General features: G+C 45.5%; 1 protein-coding gene across 3 annotated transcripts in view; it reads right to left on the bottom strand.

Annotated features, from left to right (window-relative positions):
- Positions 1-18,078, bottom strand: part of ANO2 (anoctamin 2) — a 349,050-nt gene that overhangs the window by 100,062 nt on the left and 230,910 nt on the right. For all 3 annotated transcript variants that reach the window (XM_058655873.1, XM_058655872.1, XM_058655871.1), the window contains 3 exons: positions 9,520-9,631; positions 8,238-8,295; positions 8,014-8,114 (listed from right to left, as the gene is read on the bottom strand). In XM_058655873.1, coding sequence (XP_058511856.1) covers positions 8,014-8,114; positions 8,238-8,295; positions 9,520-9,631 — 271 coding nt within the window. The remainder of the gene's footprint in view (positions 1-8,013; positions 8,115-8,237; positions 8,296-9,519; positions 9,632-18,078) is intronic.

The raw sequence follows: 18,078 nt of genomic DNA on the forward strand, positions 1-18,078 counted from the left end.
CAGATACTTATAAAAAACACTTTTCTCCAAAGACACTTTAAGGAAATCCTCTATCAACACAATGGAAGACTCCTTCCACAGTGAACCAGCTTTCTTCAAACTCAAAGAAACTTCTTATGCTTCCTTCCCACTGTTTGACAAGCAGCAAGAGAGCTGGCCTGTCTTGTCTAATAGTGAAATGCAGCCAGTCCCTTGCTGAGCAAACTGTCCACCTGCTTCATGGTAGAGACAGAAGTGTCCAGAAAGACACTCCCTCCCAAACACTGTTTCATTTTCAGTAGAATCAACAACATCATTAAAGCCAACATAAACATTATCCATCATCACGGACTTAATTGTGGCGCTCCAACTCAAATTCCCATGTGACCGCTTTTGGAAATATGGATTTTACAAGATGATGTCATAAAGGTGGTGTCTGCATGGACTACCACTGATGGCCTAAGAAGAGTATGAGATTTCCACTTGCGTGTTCCTTTTCATCCCTGCCATATGAAGGCGCAGGGAGAAGATGACCACGTGTGTATATGTAATCCAGAAAGAAGGCCCTCATAAGAAAATGAACCCCATTAGGCCTTGATCCTGGCCTTCCCAGTCTCCAGAAAACAAATTTCTGTTGGTTAAACTGCTCAATCTCTGATTTTTTACTAAGGTAGCCTGAACAGATAATCTGTGTAGAATTTTAGGGGATATGGAATAATAACAAGATAATAATGGCCTGACCTCTGAGAGCTAGCATGAGGATCACTTGAATAGTTATCACACAGTCCCTAGCACAAAGCCAGAACATAGTGCATATTGAACAGATAACTATTATTACTAGTAGTAGATTTTAAATACTAATTTATTTTTATGTGAAAGCCAGATTTACAGAAAGGAGAGACACAGAGAGAGAGGATCTTCCAGTCCCTGATTCACTCCTTAAGTGTGCCATGACCTGCCACCATTTTCTTAATTCTACCTCCTAAGCATATCTTTTTTTAATTAAATTTATTCATTAATTACATTGTGTTGTAATTACATAGACTCTGTGATTCTCCCCCCACCGTCCCCCCATGGTGGGTTCCTCCACCTTGTTGCATAACCACAGTTCAAGTTCAGTTGAAATTCCCTCTTTGCAGGTATATGCCAAGCATAGAGTCCAACATCTTATAGTCCAGTCAAGTCTAACTACTTATTGGATAGACCCTCTCTGGTCTGAGGGCAGAGACAGCAGAGTATCATCCCGGTCAAATAAAAGCACTAATATACCATCAGAAACAATTAACATCGTTATGGAATTAATTGACATGGTATTGAGCAGTCAACACGTTAAAAATAAATGCGATTTCTTAACCACTTTCTGTGACCCCCCATTCACAGTTCAATTTTAGTTTATATACTACAAATGACATAATATCCATAACATAACATGTTATGCTTAACATCATATCATCTTAAATTAAGGCAAACATGTGGTATTTAACCTTTTGGGATTGGTTCATTTCCCTTAGCATTATGGTTTCCAGTTTGGCCCATTTGGCCACAAAGAACTGCATTTTGTTTTTTTTAATAGCTGAGTAGTATTCCATGGAGTAGATGAACCATAGCTTTCTTATCCAATCCTCTGCTGATGGGCATTTTGGTTGTTTCCATGTTTTTGCAATTACTGATTGTGCTGCTATGAACATAGGAGTGCATGTTGGTTTCTCGTAAAACAAGTTTTTTGGATATATTCCTAGGAGTGCTATAGCTGGGTCATACGGTATGTCGATTTTGAGTTGTTTGAATATTCTCCATACTGATTTCCATAGAGGCTGTACCAATCTGCAGCCCCACCAGCAGTGGAGTAGGGTTCCTTTTTCCCCGCAACCTCGCCAGCAAGTGTTGTTGATGTTTTTCACGTGGGCCACTGTTACTGGCGTTATGTGGTACTAAGCATATCTTAACTTTGGCTTCTCTTCATGTTCATTGCAGCATCCTAGACTGTGTCAGCGCCATCTGTCCCCTAATCTACTACATGGTGTGGCTGTATTAATGCCATGCGTGCAATATATGAGCCATAGATGAGCTAGTCTGAAGCCAGCAGCCAAGTGTTTTTCCTGGGTCTCCTACATGACTGTAAGGGCCCAAAGACTTGGTCATTCTGATCTGCCTTCTCAGGCCATAAGCAGGGAATTGGATTGGAAATGTAGCAACCAGCATCCATATGGGATGCTGGCACTTGCAGGTGGAGGATTAGCCTGTTAAGCCACCTTGCTGTTCCCATAACAATTACTATTTTTAATATTGAATGTTAAAATACATCAGAGGGTGCAGCCTTTCCAACTTTTCCAGTGACACAAAACTGTATAGAGAAATGAAAACAGATGAAGGAACTCGGTGCCAATTCTGTTAATAGTTGTGAGAGATCATTTGTAGAAGACAGTTGAAAGAATTAAAAGTAATGGTCAGAAATACAGCCTTGGAGAATTCAGAGATCTTGAAGTCTATATTTCACTTAGTGCAGAAAAGTCACTCCCTCCCCCCAACATTTCTCACCCAACACTGTCAATCAACAGGATTAGTGTCCTATTCCTTGGTTAGAAAGTGTTCTGCTATAAATACAGGATTACAGGTGGACAGTTCCCAGGAAATCATTGTTCAAAATAATGTTCTGCTCCCTTTTGTATCTAAACACCATTTGCCATCAGGAGAAGGTAGCATCATGGGCCAGATACAAGTTTAATCTTGGATATGTAAATACTGTGTAAAACCAACTTTCACAACTCACCAACCATGTTTTCTTGGGCAAGTTACCAAAAATCAGTAACCTTTAACTTTTTTATTTTAAAAATGAAAAAAATATTAACTTGCCCTCAAGATTAAGGAAAAGAGAGAAACTATGCAACATGCAACCAATGACAAGGATGGTGACGATAATAACAATGACAGAAATATGAACGAGCTCTCAGCATGAACCAAGGTTATAAAGCAAGTAAGAAAGCATAGAATCTAGAAAACAGGAAATCTATCAGAAAAAGAAGGCAATGGAGCAAACTCAGACCAAAAGCTCAGTAGAAGAATCAGTGAACAAACAGCTGTAGTTTAGATAGAACAAAGTATTCCTTGAGCTCCAAGAAGAAATAAATGTGATTAATAAAATATCTGAGGTATATGACAAAGTGTAGCAGCTGGAAAAGTGGACGTGAGTGTCAGGAAGGGATAACACGCGAGTAGGTGATTTTGATAATACAAACCAGAGACTCTGAACCTGCTCTGAAGTAGGAGTGTGAATTTAACAATGAAAGATGACAGAAAAAGGAGCGGGAAAGATGGAGAGCAGTAAAATGGGTGATGCGTTATTTTAGGCTGAGGAAACTATGTCTGTAACAGACAAAAGGAAGTGTGAGAATGGCTCATAAGAAGGAAGGGCAGATGACAAAATGCCTAGACCATGGAGTACAAGAGCTAAAATAATTAAGGAAAGACTTGAAATACAGCATAAGCTCATGGCGTTAATACAGCCACACCGTGTAGTGGATTAGGGGACAGATGATGCTGACACAGTCTAGGATGCTGCAATGAACATGAAGAGAAGCCAAAGTTAAGATATGCTTAGGAGGTAGAATTAAGAAAATGGTAGCAGGTTACACAAGGAAGGGAAAGGAGCAAAAGGAATCAAGGATGTTTCCCCAGGCTTCAGACGTATGTGTCTGTCATGGCACAGTTTTCTAAGGCATAGAACACTACAAAGGAGGCAGTTTTGACAAGGAAAAAAAGGAAGAGTTTCCAGTTAGTGCATAAACAGGTGGAGAAATCCAATGAGACAACAAAGTATGCTACCGTATGTAGGTACCTAGGAATCTAACGAGCAAACGAGGGGCACTGTTATGTATGAGCCTGGAGTGCTGAAATTAGCTCTGGGCTGGAGATCCCTGGAGACTTAAGCGTCCTTATGGAGATAGCAGCTAAAGCCCTGCCAGTGGACACTGTCTACAGATAAAGCAAATGGCCAAGAATGAGACTGGGGGGTGGCCAGTGCAGTGAGTTAAGCTTTCGCTTGCATCCCACATTGAAAGCCAGGTCGAATTCCAGGTGCTATGATTTCAATTGAACCCCCTGCTAATGTGCCCAGGAAAGCAGCAGCAAATGACCCAAGTGTTGGCTCCTGGCTTGGTCCTGAACTAACCTCAGCTGGTGTGACCATTTCAGGAGTCCCTTTCTCTCTCCCTTTTTCTCTCTCTCTTTCTCTTTCTCTCTCCATCCTTCTATCATGCTTCCCCCAAATTAATAACTTTTAAAAGACACAGAAAGAAAGATCCCTGAGTAATATTTACAGCCTAGGGAATGGAATGGAGGAGCAGAAGGGGCCTTCAGTGGACAAGCACGGAGCTGCCACAGGGATAACAGGCCAACCACGAGGCTGTGCAGCCAAGAAATCCAGAGAAGCACATTAGGATCAACAGTGTGGGTAGCGTCAAAAAGATGAGGGGGATAGAACATCTACAAAGAGTTCCTAGGAACCCATCATTCCCAGAAGTTTGCATTCTGGTTATCTCAGTGACCATTAAAAATATTTAATAAAGGAAGTCCTCCCACCCCATGCAGGATTTAGCAGGAATCCTGCAAGCCGCATCACTCACAGATGGACAGCTTGGAAACTTTAGATTCTGATTCTGAATGTATGATGCCACTTGCTCGCTAAAATAACTCCTTTGATGATACCCCTTTGTCATTTTCATCTACTTTCTTTGTCCCTTTTTAATGACATGTCTCTGAAACTCTCTCTGGAAGGTTCTGAGCGTTTGCTCTCCTATATCCTTTGGGCTCATACCAAAACCATGATGACTGTCCATCACACCTCAGACCTTCCCAGGTGGGAATTTGGTTCCTGGAAGTTTCCAATCTGCTTGGTTCTGCTTTCAAGAAGGCAAAACCCTACCTGGGCCAAAGAGGAACAACACATCAACCTCTGAGCCATGTACCCCCTTTTTCCCTGATACCTGACAAGGTTCAAATTTGTTCTTAAACTTCAGATCCATGGCCAGATTCCACTGTATTTGAGGAGAGCAGACCGTCTTTGACGGCTCCACAGGGAGACTGCTTCATGTCTTGAAATTTAATATTTATCACATTCACAAAAAGACAGCAGAAAGTTTATGACATCTTACTGGCTGTATATCCTGGAGTGTATCACAGTTATTTTGGGATGGGATCTGGTATGTTTAGCAAAAAGAAGGATGGAGGGACATTTTGCCAGGGAAGAATTGATTTCTGTCTGCTCTGTCCATCTTAAAGCATGCACAATAACAAACCTGATCTTTCCCACCTCTCTCTCTCTGTCACACACACACACACACACACACACACACACACACACACACAACCCTTCACTCTGAATGATAAGGCCCATTTCAAAGTTTGTTTCAACATATATTGGAGCTAAATCTGGGGTCTAAGTTTAGCAAAGAATGGTGACATGGTGTAGTGTGTTTTAGGGACACTATGCAGTTTGGATCCAAAAGTCAACTTTGCACAAAGTTGGAAAAGGAGAGTGTTTGGAGAGGGGGAGAGGACTCAGATGATGCAGAGCCCAAGACCTGATTCTGCCATTCTGCCTGCTGTGTAGAAAGCCATTGCAGAAAGAGCTGCCTGTGAGCAGTACTGTGGAGTCTGTTGTGTTGAAAACCATGTGGCTCAACCTGGAAAAGCAGCTGGCAGAGTGTGCTGGACCCCAGGAGCCTGGGGCGCGTGAGTGGGGACAGTCTGAGGCCAGACCACGCAACTGAACTGCATCTATTATAATGTGGCATTAGTTACAGAGCTGGCTTCAAAGCACTTAATTCTTCTTAGTTTACTGCTTGCCTTTGAAGTATTTCGTTTTTCCATCTCCAGAGTCCCTAAGGTAGGCTTGGCAGGGATAGGGGGGAGTTGCTGCTCCCTGGTGGAAGGTGTCTGGACAGAGTAAGGCTTTCACATTGGCCGCAGGTGGGCACCTGCCAGGCATAGGAGAGAAATTGACGAGATGCAGTTGGAAAGTCTTTCTACATCACATTAGAGCACTGGAGGACATTACTTCAGTGGCTGCTCTTGTTTGGTCCCCTGACTACAGTGCAGGAGAATACCAGTCTGCTACTGGTATGCATTTAACAGCTTCTCCATGCAGGCACATCTTTCCTGTTAACAGAGAGAATGCAGGTCTTAGGCTAAGTGTCTTAGTTAGGAAATACTAGCAATCATTGTTAGGGATCTTGTGTTTCTTTTCGTTGTTACTTGCTATTCCTGGCAATTGAGAGTGTGTCTACCTTCAGAAAAGTTAGGAATCTGAGTAAAATACATGTAGGAAAAATAGGCCTAGAGGTGAAGATGTATTTATGTTACCTGCAAGCCACAACAGAGTGCTTGGGGTCAAGTCTCGACGCTTTACTCTTTGGATCTATATTCCTACTAACACAAGCCTTGGAAGGCACTAAGTAATTGGGTTCTTACCACCCACAGGAGAGACCCGGACTGAGTTCTTGGCTCCTGGCTTTAACTCAGCCCAGTCCCAGACGATACATGGGGTGAGTAAATCAATGGATGATGACAAATTGCTCTGTCTTTCTCTGTGTCTCTCTTAATCTCAAATAAATAAATATCACAGTGTGCTTGGTTTAGAAGAAATATGTGCACAAATAAAAAAAAAGGTTCTGTCCTCTAGAATTAATATTTATTGGGAAAGTATTTGATGTAAGTTCTAAAAGAACACAGTAGCCAAACGACGAGCCAAAAGCCATGAACTTATCTCTTCCGTCTCATTCCCTGGACATGACACACTGACAAAGCAGCATTCATACCCATCAAAGACAATGGCACGTACTCAAATCTTCGCTACTTGAAACCCCCAAGAACGTTCCTTCCTTTCTCAGATGTTCATATTTTCTACTTTCTAGAAAGCTGGGCATTTATCCAAGACTTCCTCCTGTCCTCAGCCAAGCTGGAGGGAAATCTTTCTAAGACAACTTTCCAAAGTTGTAGAACCTGCATTTCAATCGTAATCTGTGAGACCACTACAGCGTTGCCCTACCAAACCCCCACCCTAAAGAGATGCATGCAAGATCATGGCTCTTGAGACCAAGGAAGAAAAGCGCTAAGAGGCTCAGGTTGAGGGTTCTCATTCCTTCACATAGGGCTATCATTGAAAAGAGGTTTTCTTTCCACATGAAATTAGGCATCTCTATTCTAACCTGAGCTTTACAAACATGTTTCTAGGGAAAAATAAAGAATCATTTCTCCAGAGCCTTTCTTACAGTGACCTAAGGCTTTGGGCCATCCTCGACTGCTCTCCCAGGCCACAAGCAGAGAGCTGGATGGGAAGTGGGGCTGCTAGGATTAGAACCAGTGCCCATATGGGATACTGGCACATAGAAGGCAAGGACTTTAGCCACTAGGCTACTGCGCCAGGCCCTCTTGCTAACTTTCAAACAAATAAGTCTTTCCAAAAAATTTGGATTGTGAGTTAGGCTCATCTCATCTTCTTCTTTTATCTGCATCACCTGTGGTCTGTGTTGATTTTCATGATTAGCTCAGTGCAAATTCTCTTAAAAGAAACCCTCTGACACACTTTCATAAAACACCTGGGGGGAGGAGAAGGGAGACAAAATCCAGACCCAACAACAATCCATCTGTGTGTTTCACCAACACTTCCCCCTTCGTTTCCTAAGACCCTGCACTACACAGTTCCTGCTCGGAGATTTCGTCAATGATTTCAGTACATTTCAAACTTTCATCCTCATAAACTCACCCTGCTACGTATCTCAAGCAGACTCACTGGGAGAACAAATGCCATTAAAAATATACTTTTGTAAGGTCTAAGGCAGCTGACCACGAGCTCCTCAGCATCCCAGTTATGTGTAGTCAATGAGCAGTAACTCTTTCTGAGCCCCACCCATCCCTCACCAGGTCGGCACATTTTCCAGCGGGAAACCAAGGACTGTGAGAAGGGAAGAGGCCATGAAATCCCAGTGAAATCTGCCCTGGTAACCAGAAGAGAGGTGGGAAGAAGCCATTACATACGGGACTCCAATCTCAAAGATGTTGTTCTGGATCAGCTGCTTCCCCAACATGATGATGCTGAGTTGAATGCAGAGTTCCATGAGGCAGCCTCCCGGGGCACACTGCAGGAAATGGTGGGATGGAGAGAGGTCAGGCCAGTGGAGCTCAGAGAAGCAAAGGCATAAATTAAGCCAAGCTGTGATGGGGCAGGGACTGGGACAGGAAGCACCCTTGAATACACTTGCCTCTTCCATGCGGTAACCATCGAACACATAGACGTAGCTTCCAGGCCTGCCCACAAACCTGAAATCAAAAGTGGGGGAAGAGTGAGGGAAAGACAGAGTAGACCCAGCCTGCTTTAGCACACTCTTGCTGTGTGGAACACACACTATCCAAGGGCCTCCTTGAAAGCACATGCCAGGGAGGCGTTAAATCACTTAGGGACACAAGTTCCATCCTTGTTGTTGGTAAGCAAACACTTCTGACACCTGGACTTCACCTCTTGGCAAATACCAGGAGACAAGGGTTGAGCAGGGCACGGGCTAAGGCTGGGTGTGGCTGATGTGTGCGTGTGTTTATATGTGTTGCAATAACTTCTGAGCCCGACATGGAGAAGTTGGGCTTCTCCAACTTCCGACTGCAGCTTATTAGTTGGGGATTCAGGTTTCTGAAAATTAAGAATGAGACTGAGTCAGCAAGCAAACAAAATTCCTGGGATCAGAGAAGAAAATCTCTTGGCTTCTTACTGAAAAATCATCAAAGGGCTACACAGAATCTGTTTCATGCCCCCCGTATTTTATTGGAGACGAAAATTCAGCAGAGAACTCTCTGTTCCTTGTTCTCCTCCAGAAAGACTGAGCGCAATTACAGGACACATGATGCAGTCAGTTTTGCCTTAATGAGATCCCAGTGACACCCCGACACTGAAGCCAGGGTGATTGGTGACACACCTTGGTGTATTGGAAGGGGAACAGGTCCTAAGAACACAGATACTTTTTAGTTAAGACCCTCTAGATCTCACCTATGTGTACCCCCCATGCACTGATCTGAATTTGTGTCTCTTTTCTACAATAAAACTCAAAGGATAGCACATTCCAAAATATTTCTAGTGAATTACTGAACTTGAAGGAATGACAGGATCTCTGGAATTTCCATCCAGGAGATCAGAATAGAGAGTTTTCTGGAAATCCAAGAGCATGTGGCTGGTGTCTGAAGTGAACGCAGTTCTTATAAGGACTGTACCCCTAACCTGGAAAGTCTGTATTACCCCGGGAAGTTGGCATTGGCATTGCAATGTAAGACCTAAGAGGCACCGGCTAAGCATGACATCTCCACCTGCGTCACCCTGAAGGACAAGAGACACACATCCTTCCAAGACTCTCCCTGTAGGATGCAGAAGCGAGCAAATCTCTGTGGACTGGCCTTGGTTATCAGGGTCAGATAAGCTAACTCACACTGTTTTAAGAGCAGCCAGCTAGAAACCTCCTGACAGTATAGGACCTTGCCTGAGTGGCATCGTTTACTCACCTCCCCTTGAAAAAGGCCACATAGAAGATGGGGGAGTAAGCGTTGACAAACTTCAGCAAGAAGGCCTTGAGGATCAAACGCTCTTCGAAGGTCTGTTCTGTTTTTGGAACCTCTGCAAGAAAACAGAGACTCACGTGAGACCGAGGGGAAGAGATTCTTCACCCCTTCAGGGTTTGGCTTTGACACAAGCCAGCAGCCTGGATGTTGAGGGACCCATCTGTCTAGCACCTTAGAAGCAGGGCTCATCCTGGAGGTTGTGGCTTTTCAGGTGACAAGAGGCTAGATGATAAAATGTGCACAGTAGGATCCTCACCTTCTCTTTCCATTTCCTTCCTCTTCACACCTCCAAGAGGGGCCTGGGCAGGTAGAGCTTCCTGTCAATGCCCTGATTGTTTTCTCAGGGAACTCTTGTTTCTGTCTAATTTTATCAAGAGGAAATCTTGCTTCTCTGTATTAACTTCCACATTCATAGGTTTTGACTTGAATAAAGGTAACTTAAAAGGCTCGTTAGCTACCAGAGTTGAGAAGCTGCTGTGTTATTGCTCGTCCTATTCGTTTTCTCATTTTTATCAAGAAAGCATTTATCCTCCCATCCTCAGGGCAGACAGCAACAACTAGGCTGGCACAGACAACTCAAGTTTACTTACTTGATGGAGACTCACCAGATAAGGTTAGTGAACCAAATACAACCTGAGCCCATTGTCTCAAACACACAAATCACAATGTCGGGGTGCTGTGGCCCCAGATCGAGAGCCAGTTGACAACCCTGGAAGTTTCCTGAGAGACACTGAGAAGAAATCCCATGGGCATACTCAGAGATTCCAGACATGTGGGCAACTCCAAAGACAACTCTGTAGGACTCCTGGGGAGACTCCACAGACCAGGGCAACTGGCTTGCAAAGAGAAGAGGCTATAGGAGTGTTTGTAGTCTGTTTACCCTACTGTATCAAAGCACCACATCGTGGGTAGCTGATACAAAACAGAAATTGATTTCTCTCGATGGTGGAGTCCAAGAAACTCAAGATCAAGGTGGATCTGGCCTCTGGCGAAGGTCCGATTTCTGGCTCATGGAGGGCACTTCTTGTCAAGCCTGTACATGGCAGAAGCAGTGCAGCCTCTTCCCCTTATCCCCTGTACAAGGGCTCTGCTCTTATGACCTAATCTTCTTTGGGGTTAGTATTTTGGAAGAACCTTAAATATTTGGATTTTAGAATGTGCACACACTCCACAGGGTAAAAAGGAAAGCACTGAGGCTGAAGTCTGTGAACTAAGTAGAGCCAGAGTGTACTGAAACAGGGACAGGGACATGCAAGCCATGGAGTTCTGTGTCCACTTGCACTTGACTGGCCTGCCCGCCTTGTTTACATACAACTTGCATAGATATCACTGGAGAAATGGACCCTAAACCCTGATCTTTCCCCTGGAACAGCCCCCTCTCACCCATCCTCTAATGGGTAATCTTTTGCTTCCTCTAGTATCCAGAGCAAACGCTACCTGTAATCTCCTTCCCAAGGTTTTCTTAGGAGCCTTCAGTTGATACCAGTCTTTTGTCTCTTCCGTTATTCTTTCTGTCCCTCTGTGCTAATCAGCCACAGGCATGCCCTTTGAAAATGGACAGCAGTAGCTATCACTGATTACCTAACGTACTGATTTGAACTCTCCCCAAGTCAAGGAGTTGGGATTAAGCAGTGTATTTAGGAAGCACTCCCAGGAAGCTTGGGAAGGGAGTGAGATGGTGAGACACAGGAGGGAGGGAAGTCAGGTCAGGCGTGTTCAGGAAACAGCCAATGCTGCACATCCAGGACTCCTGGATCCATGACACAGGCAATTGCACTCAATTCCACTGGTATGAGAAACAACACAGAGCTATTACACCATCCTATAAGCAAAAAGGTTGTTTCCCACAACCAGAGAATGCCTGCTGACAAAGATGTGCAAAATACTGGGAATCCTCTGAACACAACCTCTAAGGTTGGCCAACGGGTTGTGGGTGCTACCTACAAATGCCTGTTACAGTTGTCCTGCTGATGGCATTGTACGTGGACTTGTGTACTGGTTGTCTCACTTATCCCTACCCAGATAAGGTAGCCACTACACTACATATTCACAGATGAAGAAGCTGAGGCCTGGAGAGGTTGGGGCCTTGCTCAAAGAAACACAGTCAACAGCAAAGCTAATGTTTGAACTCCAGTCAGCCTATTTAAAACAGCTTTTACTGCAATGCACTTTAACACCAGAATGTTGACACATTAACATCTGCATCTCATGTTCTCTGCTATCTCTCTAGCTTTTACTATTCCACTCTAATACAGTGCACCTAAGGAATATTCATCTCTCTTCAGTTCTCATTCACTGAGCCTTGGCTGTGTGCCAGACACCACAATCACATGAATGGGGTTTCAGCCCTCCTGCAGGGGGCTTCATGGAGCAAGGTCTCTGTGGGCAGCCTTCTGAACACTGTCCACTGCAGGGGTTCATCTTCCCCTCTTGGCATACCGTCTCCTAGGAGAGAAGTGAGCCCTCAATTCACTGTCAGCACCAGAGAATAGCTCAGGTGTGAGCCATCAGTGCCATGGGCAGCCATCTTCCTGATGCAGCCACTATTACCATTCATGCACTGTACAACTACAGAAGTAAAGAGCATCCTCTGGGGAAAGAATGAAGCATCTTGGCCTCTTCTGACCCTTGGGAGCCTCTGATATATCTTGGGCATCTGCAGATAAAGCTGGAAGCACTGCTTGCTAGAGACGTTGGAGACACTGCTGTAATTCTGTACGGGTGAAGCAGGAGGAGGTCTGTGGTTTTCCCCTTCCAAAGGAGCCCGAATGAGCCAGGCCATGAGACCAAAGACCTAGATAACTACTTGCTACTTTGCCAGACGATCATAATGTACACTTACCACTTATAATGAACACTGCCTGTGCCAGGATTTCTTCTTTAGCTTACAAGTGTTAGCAAACACCAGATAGATCTTTAACCTTCCGCCAAGGATAAGGATTCCTTCTGCTTCCAAGGGCCACTTGGAGATTAACAACATCTTTTGTAGGCCATAGAAAACTTCAACTTAAAAAAAATGCACCTGCTACAGATTTATTGAATTTTAAGTTCTACCTGCGGTTACCTCAACAGATGCAGATCAAATTTGTGGTCCTTGTCCAGCTCAGAGACAAGACATTTCCCACCCTTTTATGGCCTTTTCCCTTGCTGTCCTGCTCAAGAGGCTGGAGCCTCTCCACCTGGCTAATACACGCCAGGGCCTTACTCAGCCAACAACTCCACATGCCGGTCTTCAGCCCGGCTCTTGCATTGCGTGCAAAAGAAAAGGATTCTGAGGTCCATGTGGAAATGCCCGCCACTGATTTCTGAGGTCACTTTCAGATGTAGGATCTCATAGCTGAGTCCTCCTGTAGTCCTGGCCCTACCATACCCTGCCCCACTCTCAACACATGCAGTGAGCAAAATCACAGAGACACATCCGGGCAGAGCACAGCTGCAGCCAGATGGACTCTGCTTTGCACATGTACTGAACTGATAACATGAATGAGTGGATGGCAAGAAAAAAAACAAGCTATTTGGATGAGTAAAAATGCTAAAAGTCCCTTATCACATTCCAAAGAAAGGACTCCAGGTTGAGCAGGTGCAAAGATTCAAGAGCAGAGCAGCCAAGCAGACATCAGGGAGGGGATGTAGGAGTCAGGTGAAGGACCCAGAAACATGTGATGGGTGAGGAACGGCAGAGAGGGAAAGGAGGCAGCCTGACCAAAGAAGAAATGTGACAGGGCAGGAAGGGAGTCAGCTGATGTGGGGTCTGCTCAATTTTACTCTTCTGTAGAATCCTTAGTCAATGCTGCTTGGAAGTAGCCCAGACTTGCTCTTAGTGGATGTGCTGGAGCCGAATTCCTCTTCAAGATGAACACAGAGGCAGGAGGGGACTGCCCAGATGTCCCTGTCCTAGCTGGGTTGTCAGTGAAAGAGACCGAGGAGAAAGAGAGACAGACACGGAGAGGAAGGAGGAGCAGAAGAGGAAGGAGAACACGGGGGGAGAGAGGGAGGGAGGAAGGGAAGGGAAGAGGAGGCAAGCAGGGAGGGGAAAGAATAAAGTAAAACTTCTCAATTAGTTTATCTAAAACACAACAAACAAACAAACAAAAAAACAGGACTTTGAGTTCTGTCCAGTTATGTAGAGGCATCCAATTCAATAATGACCTAACAGCACCCTTTCCTATTACATACTTAGGAGCTTACAAAATTAAAACTGATTTCATCTGACAAATAAGTAATCAAGTTTGAGGGTCTGAACATTGGGAAAGCCTACCCCATAGAGGTGTCCAGGGGGATGAGGCGGCGGCACAGGGGCAAACGGCAGCTGTGTCCTCGATTCCCTCTTCTAAGGGATCTGGTTGTCTGCTGATTGCCCAGTCCTTGCAGGGACTGCCTCCAAGTTCTTGTGAAGCTCTCAGCTCCAACTGGCAGGGAGTGCTCCCTTCCTTCACGCTGTCTGTCACTAAATCATGAGCAGGGCCATTCTTTATTAGTTTTATTCCAAAAGGCAGCATAGGCCAGGACTTTTATGGCCACGAAACACCATAAATAACAGGCATTTCCAATAAACAATCCAAATGTACTTGATAGGCCACTAAATCAGTCAGGTGACCCCAACTCAGAAATGCTCAGTGGCCCTGGTGTGTGTGACGGCTGAGGCTTCCAGAAGGAGGGGCCCTTCATCAACAGCTCTCAGGAAACGGAATAGGTCTTGGGGGCAGTGGAGGGGGAGGATGCCAATGCCTGGTACACCCAGGCTGAATGTTGGATCCTTCACAATAGGCAACACAGGGAGCCTCACCTGCCAGAAACACAGGGTTGGAAAAACACAGCAGCATTCCCAGGACCCACCCAGGGTGAGACGACTCTACAGTTTGAAAAGGGATGGCTGTGTTTCGGGCCACGAGGCAGTGACTCCTGGCAAGACACAGACCTCTGGAGTACTTGCAGCCTGAGCCGCAGGAGAAAGCTGTCTAGCCCTATACTTCAAGCAACTCCAAGTAAATTATCTATTCATTTATTTTCATTTATTTGCAAGACTTTGATTCACTCTCCGAATGCCTGCAACAGCCAGAACTATGCCAGGCCAAAGCCAGGAGCCCAGAACTCAATCCACGTTTCCAGTACTTTCCAAGTACTGGAGATGTCGTCTGCTGCCTCCCACAGTATGCACTGCCAGGAAGCCAGAATTGGAAGTTAAACTATAATTTGAGCCCAGGTACTCTTATGAGAGGCAGAAGTCCCAAGAAGTGTCTTAACTGCTTAACGTCTGCCCTGCATATGCTTTAAAAAATCTCATCACTGGGGGGAAATGCAAGATAAAGGACAGTCAAATGGAGAATATGTGAGGAGGTGGGCAGGCAGTGTATCTTCATCACTCATGTGCCCCTGAAATCCCAGCCACATCGCTGTCCCCTAGAGCACCCCCTGTGTTGAATGGAGGGCATTTTGAGGTTCAACCCCAGGAATAGATTCTTAGAGAGGGCAGCTCCCTTGCAGTCCACAAGGACAACCATACTGGGCTCCAGGGCACAGTCATTTTCCACCTCCCTCTGCCTTCCTTTTGATTGTGGAGCCTCTGTTGTACTGTGAAAAACTATGGGTGCAAATGATCCCGTTGCAAACTGCCTTGGCAAATAATTAGGATGAAAGCCCCAGTTCATCCCAGGGGGCCAGCAAAGGAATCAGAGTCCCAGCCCAGAGTTCCATCCCAACCACATGGGAACACCTGTCATGGCCTGGAAAGGCAGCTTCTCCTCTGCAGCCAAGCCAGTGGGTGGCTATGAGAAAAAATGAGGAGGCACTCATATGTACCTTTCAGTAAGTGCTGGTCCTGGTGCTGCTCCAGGCAGAACCACAGGACAGCCAGAACCACTATGCAATGGGTCCCCGAGCAAAATGCCTACTCTCCATCCTGCCTATCCCCCAGCATATATGGAGCTTTTAAAAACGCAAGACTTTCTGAGGGCCCAACCATCTGGTCTTCCCTGCATGAGGGGGTGTGGGTGCAGGGACTAGAAGAGCCTCCAGGTCATGTGGTGACCTGTTTGTGCCATGTGGGAGGGGAAGGGGGAATCATCCCAGGAAGAGCCAGCTAGCTGTGTCATCAGGCAGCTGTACATTGCCTAAGGGAGCTGACAAAACCTGAGCCAGAGATTGCAGATGGGGTTGTTGGCATTCTGCTGGGGTCCTAGAGGGTCTCCTAGCACAGGGACCTCTTTTGGAATGGGGAAGACAGCTCCCCAACTCTAGACAAAAAAGACATGAGACCTACAGTCCTGGCTCATATTCTGGTCTAGAGCAAAAGTATCCCAGATACATCACTTTTTAAGGCCAAGGGGAACTTTGGAAAGGACTGGCAAAGCTGAGGAGAGATTGGACGAGCGAGAGTGAGAGAGACAGAGTAACACTGAGAGGGGGTATTCCGCTGTACCTCAATCATGAGCATCCCATACCAGACACCCACTGTGTACTGGGAACTACAAAGGTAATTGGTGTGGAGTCCTCATTTTATAGCATGATTTCCCCACGATGGTTTTCTCCCCAGGGCAAAGTTAGGAGTGAGGAGACAGCCCTGTTAGGAAGAGCAGTCATCCCCATGGCACCACAGAGTCATCTCAAAAATGCATACACTAGTGTAGAAATCAGGCCCCCAGTAGGGAGGAAGGGAGACCCTCTCACCCCAATCCATTCTCAGGCCACAGAGGAAAACAACCCAAAGGAAAGTCAAGGCATCAACATCAAGGTTGAGCTGGATGATCTTCCGAAGACCAATTTCTCGTCTTCCAGGTTCTATACTACTATTCAGAAGCAAAAAAAGGGACACAAGAGTTTTTGGTCAGAAGGTCTTTCAGTCTAAGAATCTCCAGAAATTAAAACTTATCTTTCTAACTCTTGGCATTTTAATTCCTAAAATAACACTATCCCAGAACATGCCTTGCAAAGATCAGAAGAAACCAGTATTGGAAGCAAATCAGGGAACATAGGCTATCCAAACACTGGTCCCACATTGTATTTGGAAGCTTTATAAAAAGTTTCTTGCTCTAGCGCAGGAAAGAAAGATCCATGTTGTAGATATGCACAATTAATATTATGGACTGGAGAGGTGCATAGGTCCCGAAGGCGGGGAGTCCTGGCAGCAGCAGCAGCCCCTGAGATCAGCCCTCCCTGAAGGAGAAGACAGTCCTCCCTTGCCAAGCCCAGTGGCCAATCCAGGACCTGCAGTACAGAGCAATGATCTAGCCTCTTCTGCCAGACAGGCAGGATCAGTGTCCAATGGTAGTGCTTGTACCAATGAGACAGCAAGCCGAGAAAGACTGGACACACTTCAGGTGCATTTGGTACAGCTTACAATCAGGAGTAGGCACCCAGTTGACACTCCCACCAGCAGTGGTTAAACTACTTATATGTGTGGTCATTTCTCCTTAAGAGAATTTGATCTCATTCAACACCCTGCTGCAATTAGCCCAGCCCTGTTGTCAGTGTGACTTACAGCCACAGTGTAGCTGTAACTGATGAGGGAGGATGAATTGTACAGCTCTGCTGAGAACCCAGCACCCATACAGTTGAAAGGAAGGGAAAAAATAAGATTGGGAAGGCTAGCCATAGCCAAAGACGCCTATAAAGGTGAGCTGATGGCACTTGGATGATTTCAACCCAGGCACCTGCTGCCAGCCCTGCCTCCTTCAAAGCTACAAAATTTTCCACAGCCACAGTAGGAACTGGACCCTCTTCAAGGCCATGTCTGACTCATACCTGTGTCAACTGTAACAAGAACCTGTGGTCTTCAGGAACTCTGAAGACCTCAGCCTCAACAGCCCAGTACACTCCTGGTTCCAAAAAGAATGCTACAGGATGGTCAGTTTGGTCTCCCTGCCTCCAACCCTAGACTCTCATCACATTTGAGTTCTGTTCTGTTTTATTGTGTGTGTGGAACCTTGGTGTCTTTGTTCCCACTGGACCCAAATGTATTCTTCATGACCATCGCTAGTAACCCCTCCAGGGTGAACAGAACGTTGGGGACCAAGGCCGATCTTGTCTTCCACTGACTGAAATCTTCACCTTCCTACACCAAAGCCCCAACAGATGACTAGCCCCACACTGTGTCCCTTACAGACAAGGTTCCAAAGCTTCTTTTTCTCTAGAAACCCCATTTCTATCATTGTGGGCTTCAGCACCATCTCTGCTCCTTCATATGCCAGTGTATTGTGTACCTGAGCCATTATAATGTTATTATGCAGCCAAGGAGCCAATGATTGTTTATTTTTTCACCATTGTCAGGCTGATCACACTCAAAGTATTTAACAGATTATATCATTTGTCATAAATATTTTGACACACATGGAGCTCCATGGACCTAATGAGGAAACCTGCTGAAGGATGCTCCCAGGAAGTGGCTCTTGCATTACCCAGCCTGGCAGGAAGCATTGGAGATCTTGCAAGAATTGCTTACACCAGATGTTTGCACCTGGCACGCAAAGCAAAGCATAAAGTCATGGCCTCCTCAACCCTTGGGAG

Source organism: Ochotona princeps, chromosome 27 (assembly GCF_030435755.1).
Source record: "Ochotona princeps isolate mOchPri1 chromosome 27, mOchPri1.hap1, whole genome shotgun sequence".
In the NCBI taxonomy this organism is placed as follows: domain Eukaryota; kingdom Metazoa; phylum Chordata; class Mammalia; order Lagomorpha; family Ochotonidae; genus Ochotona; species Ochotona princeps.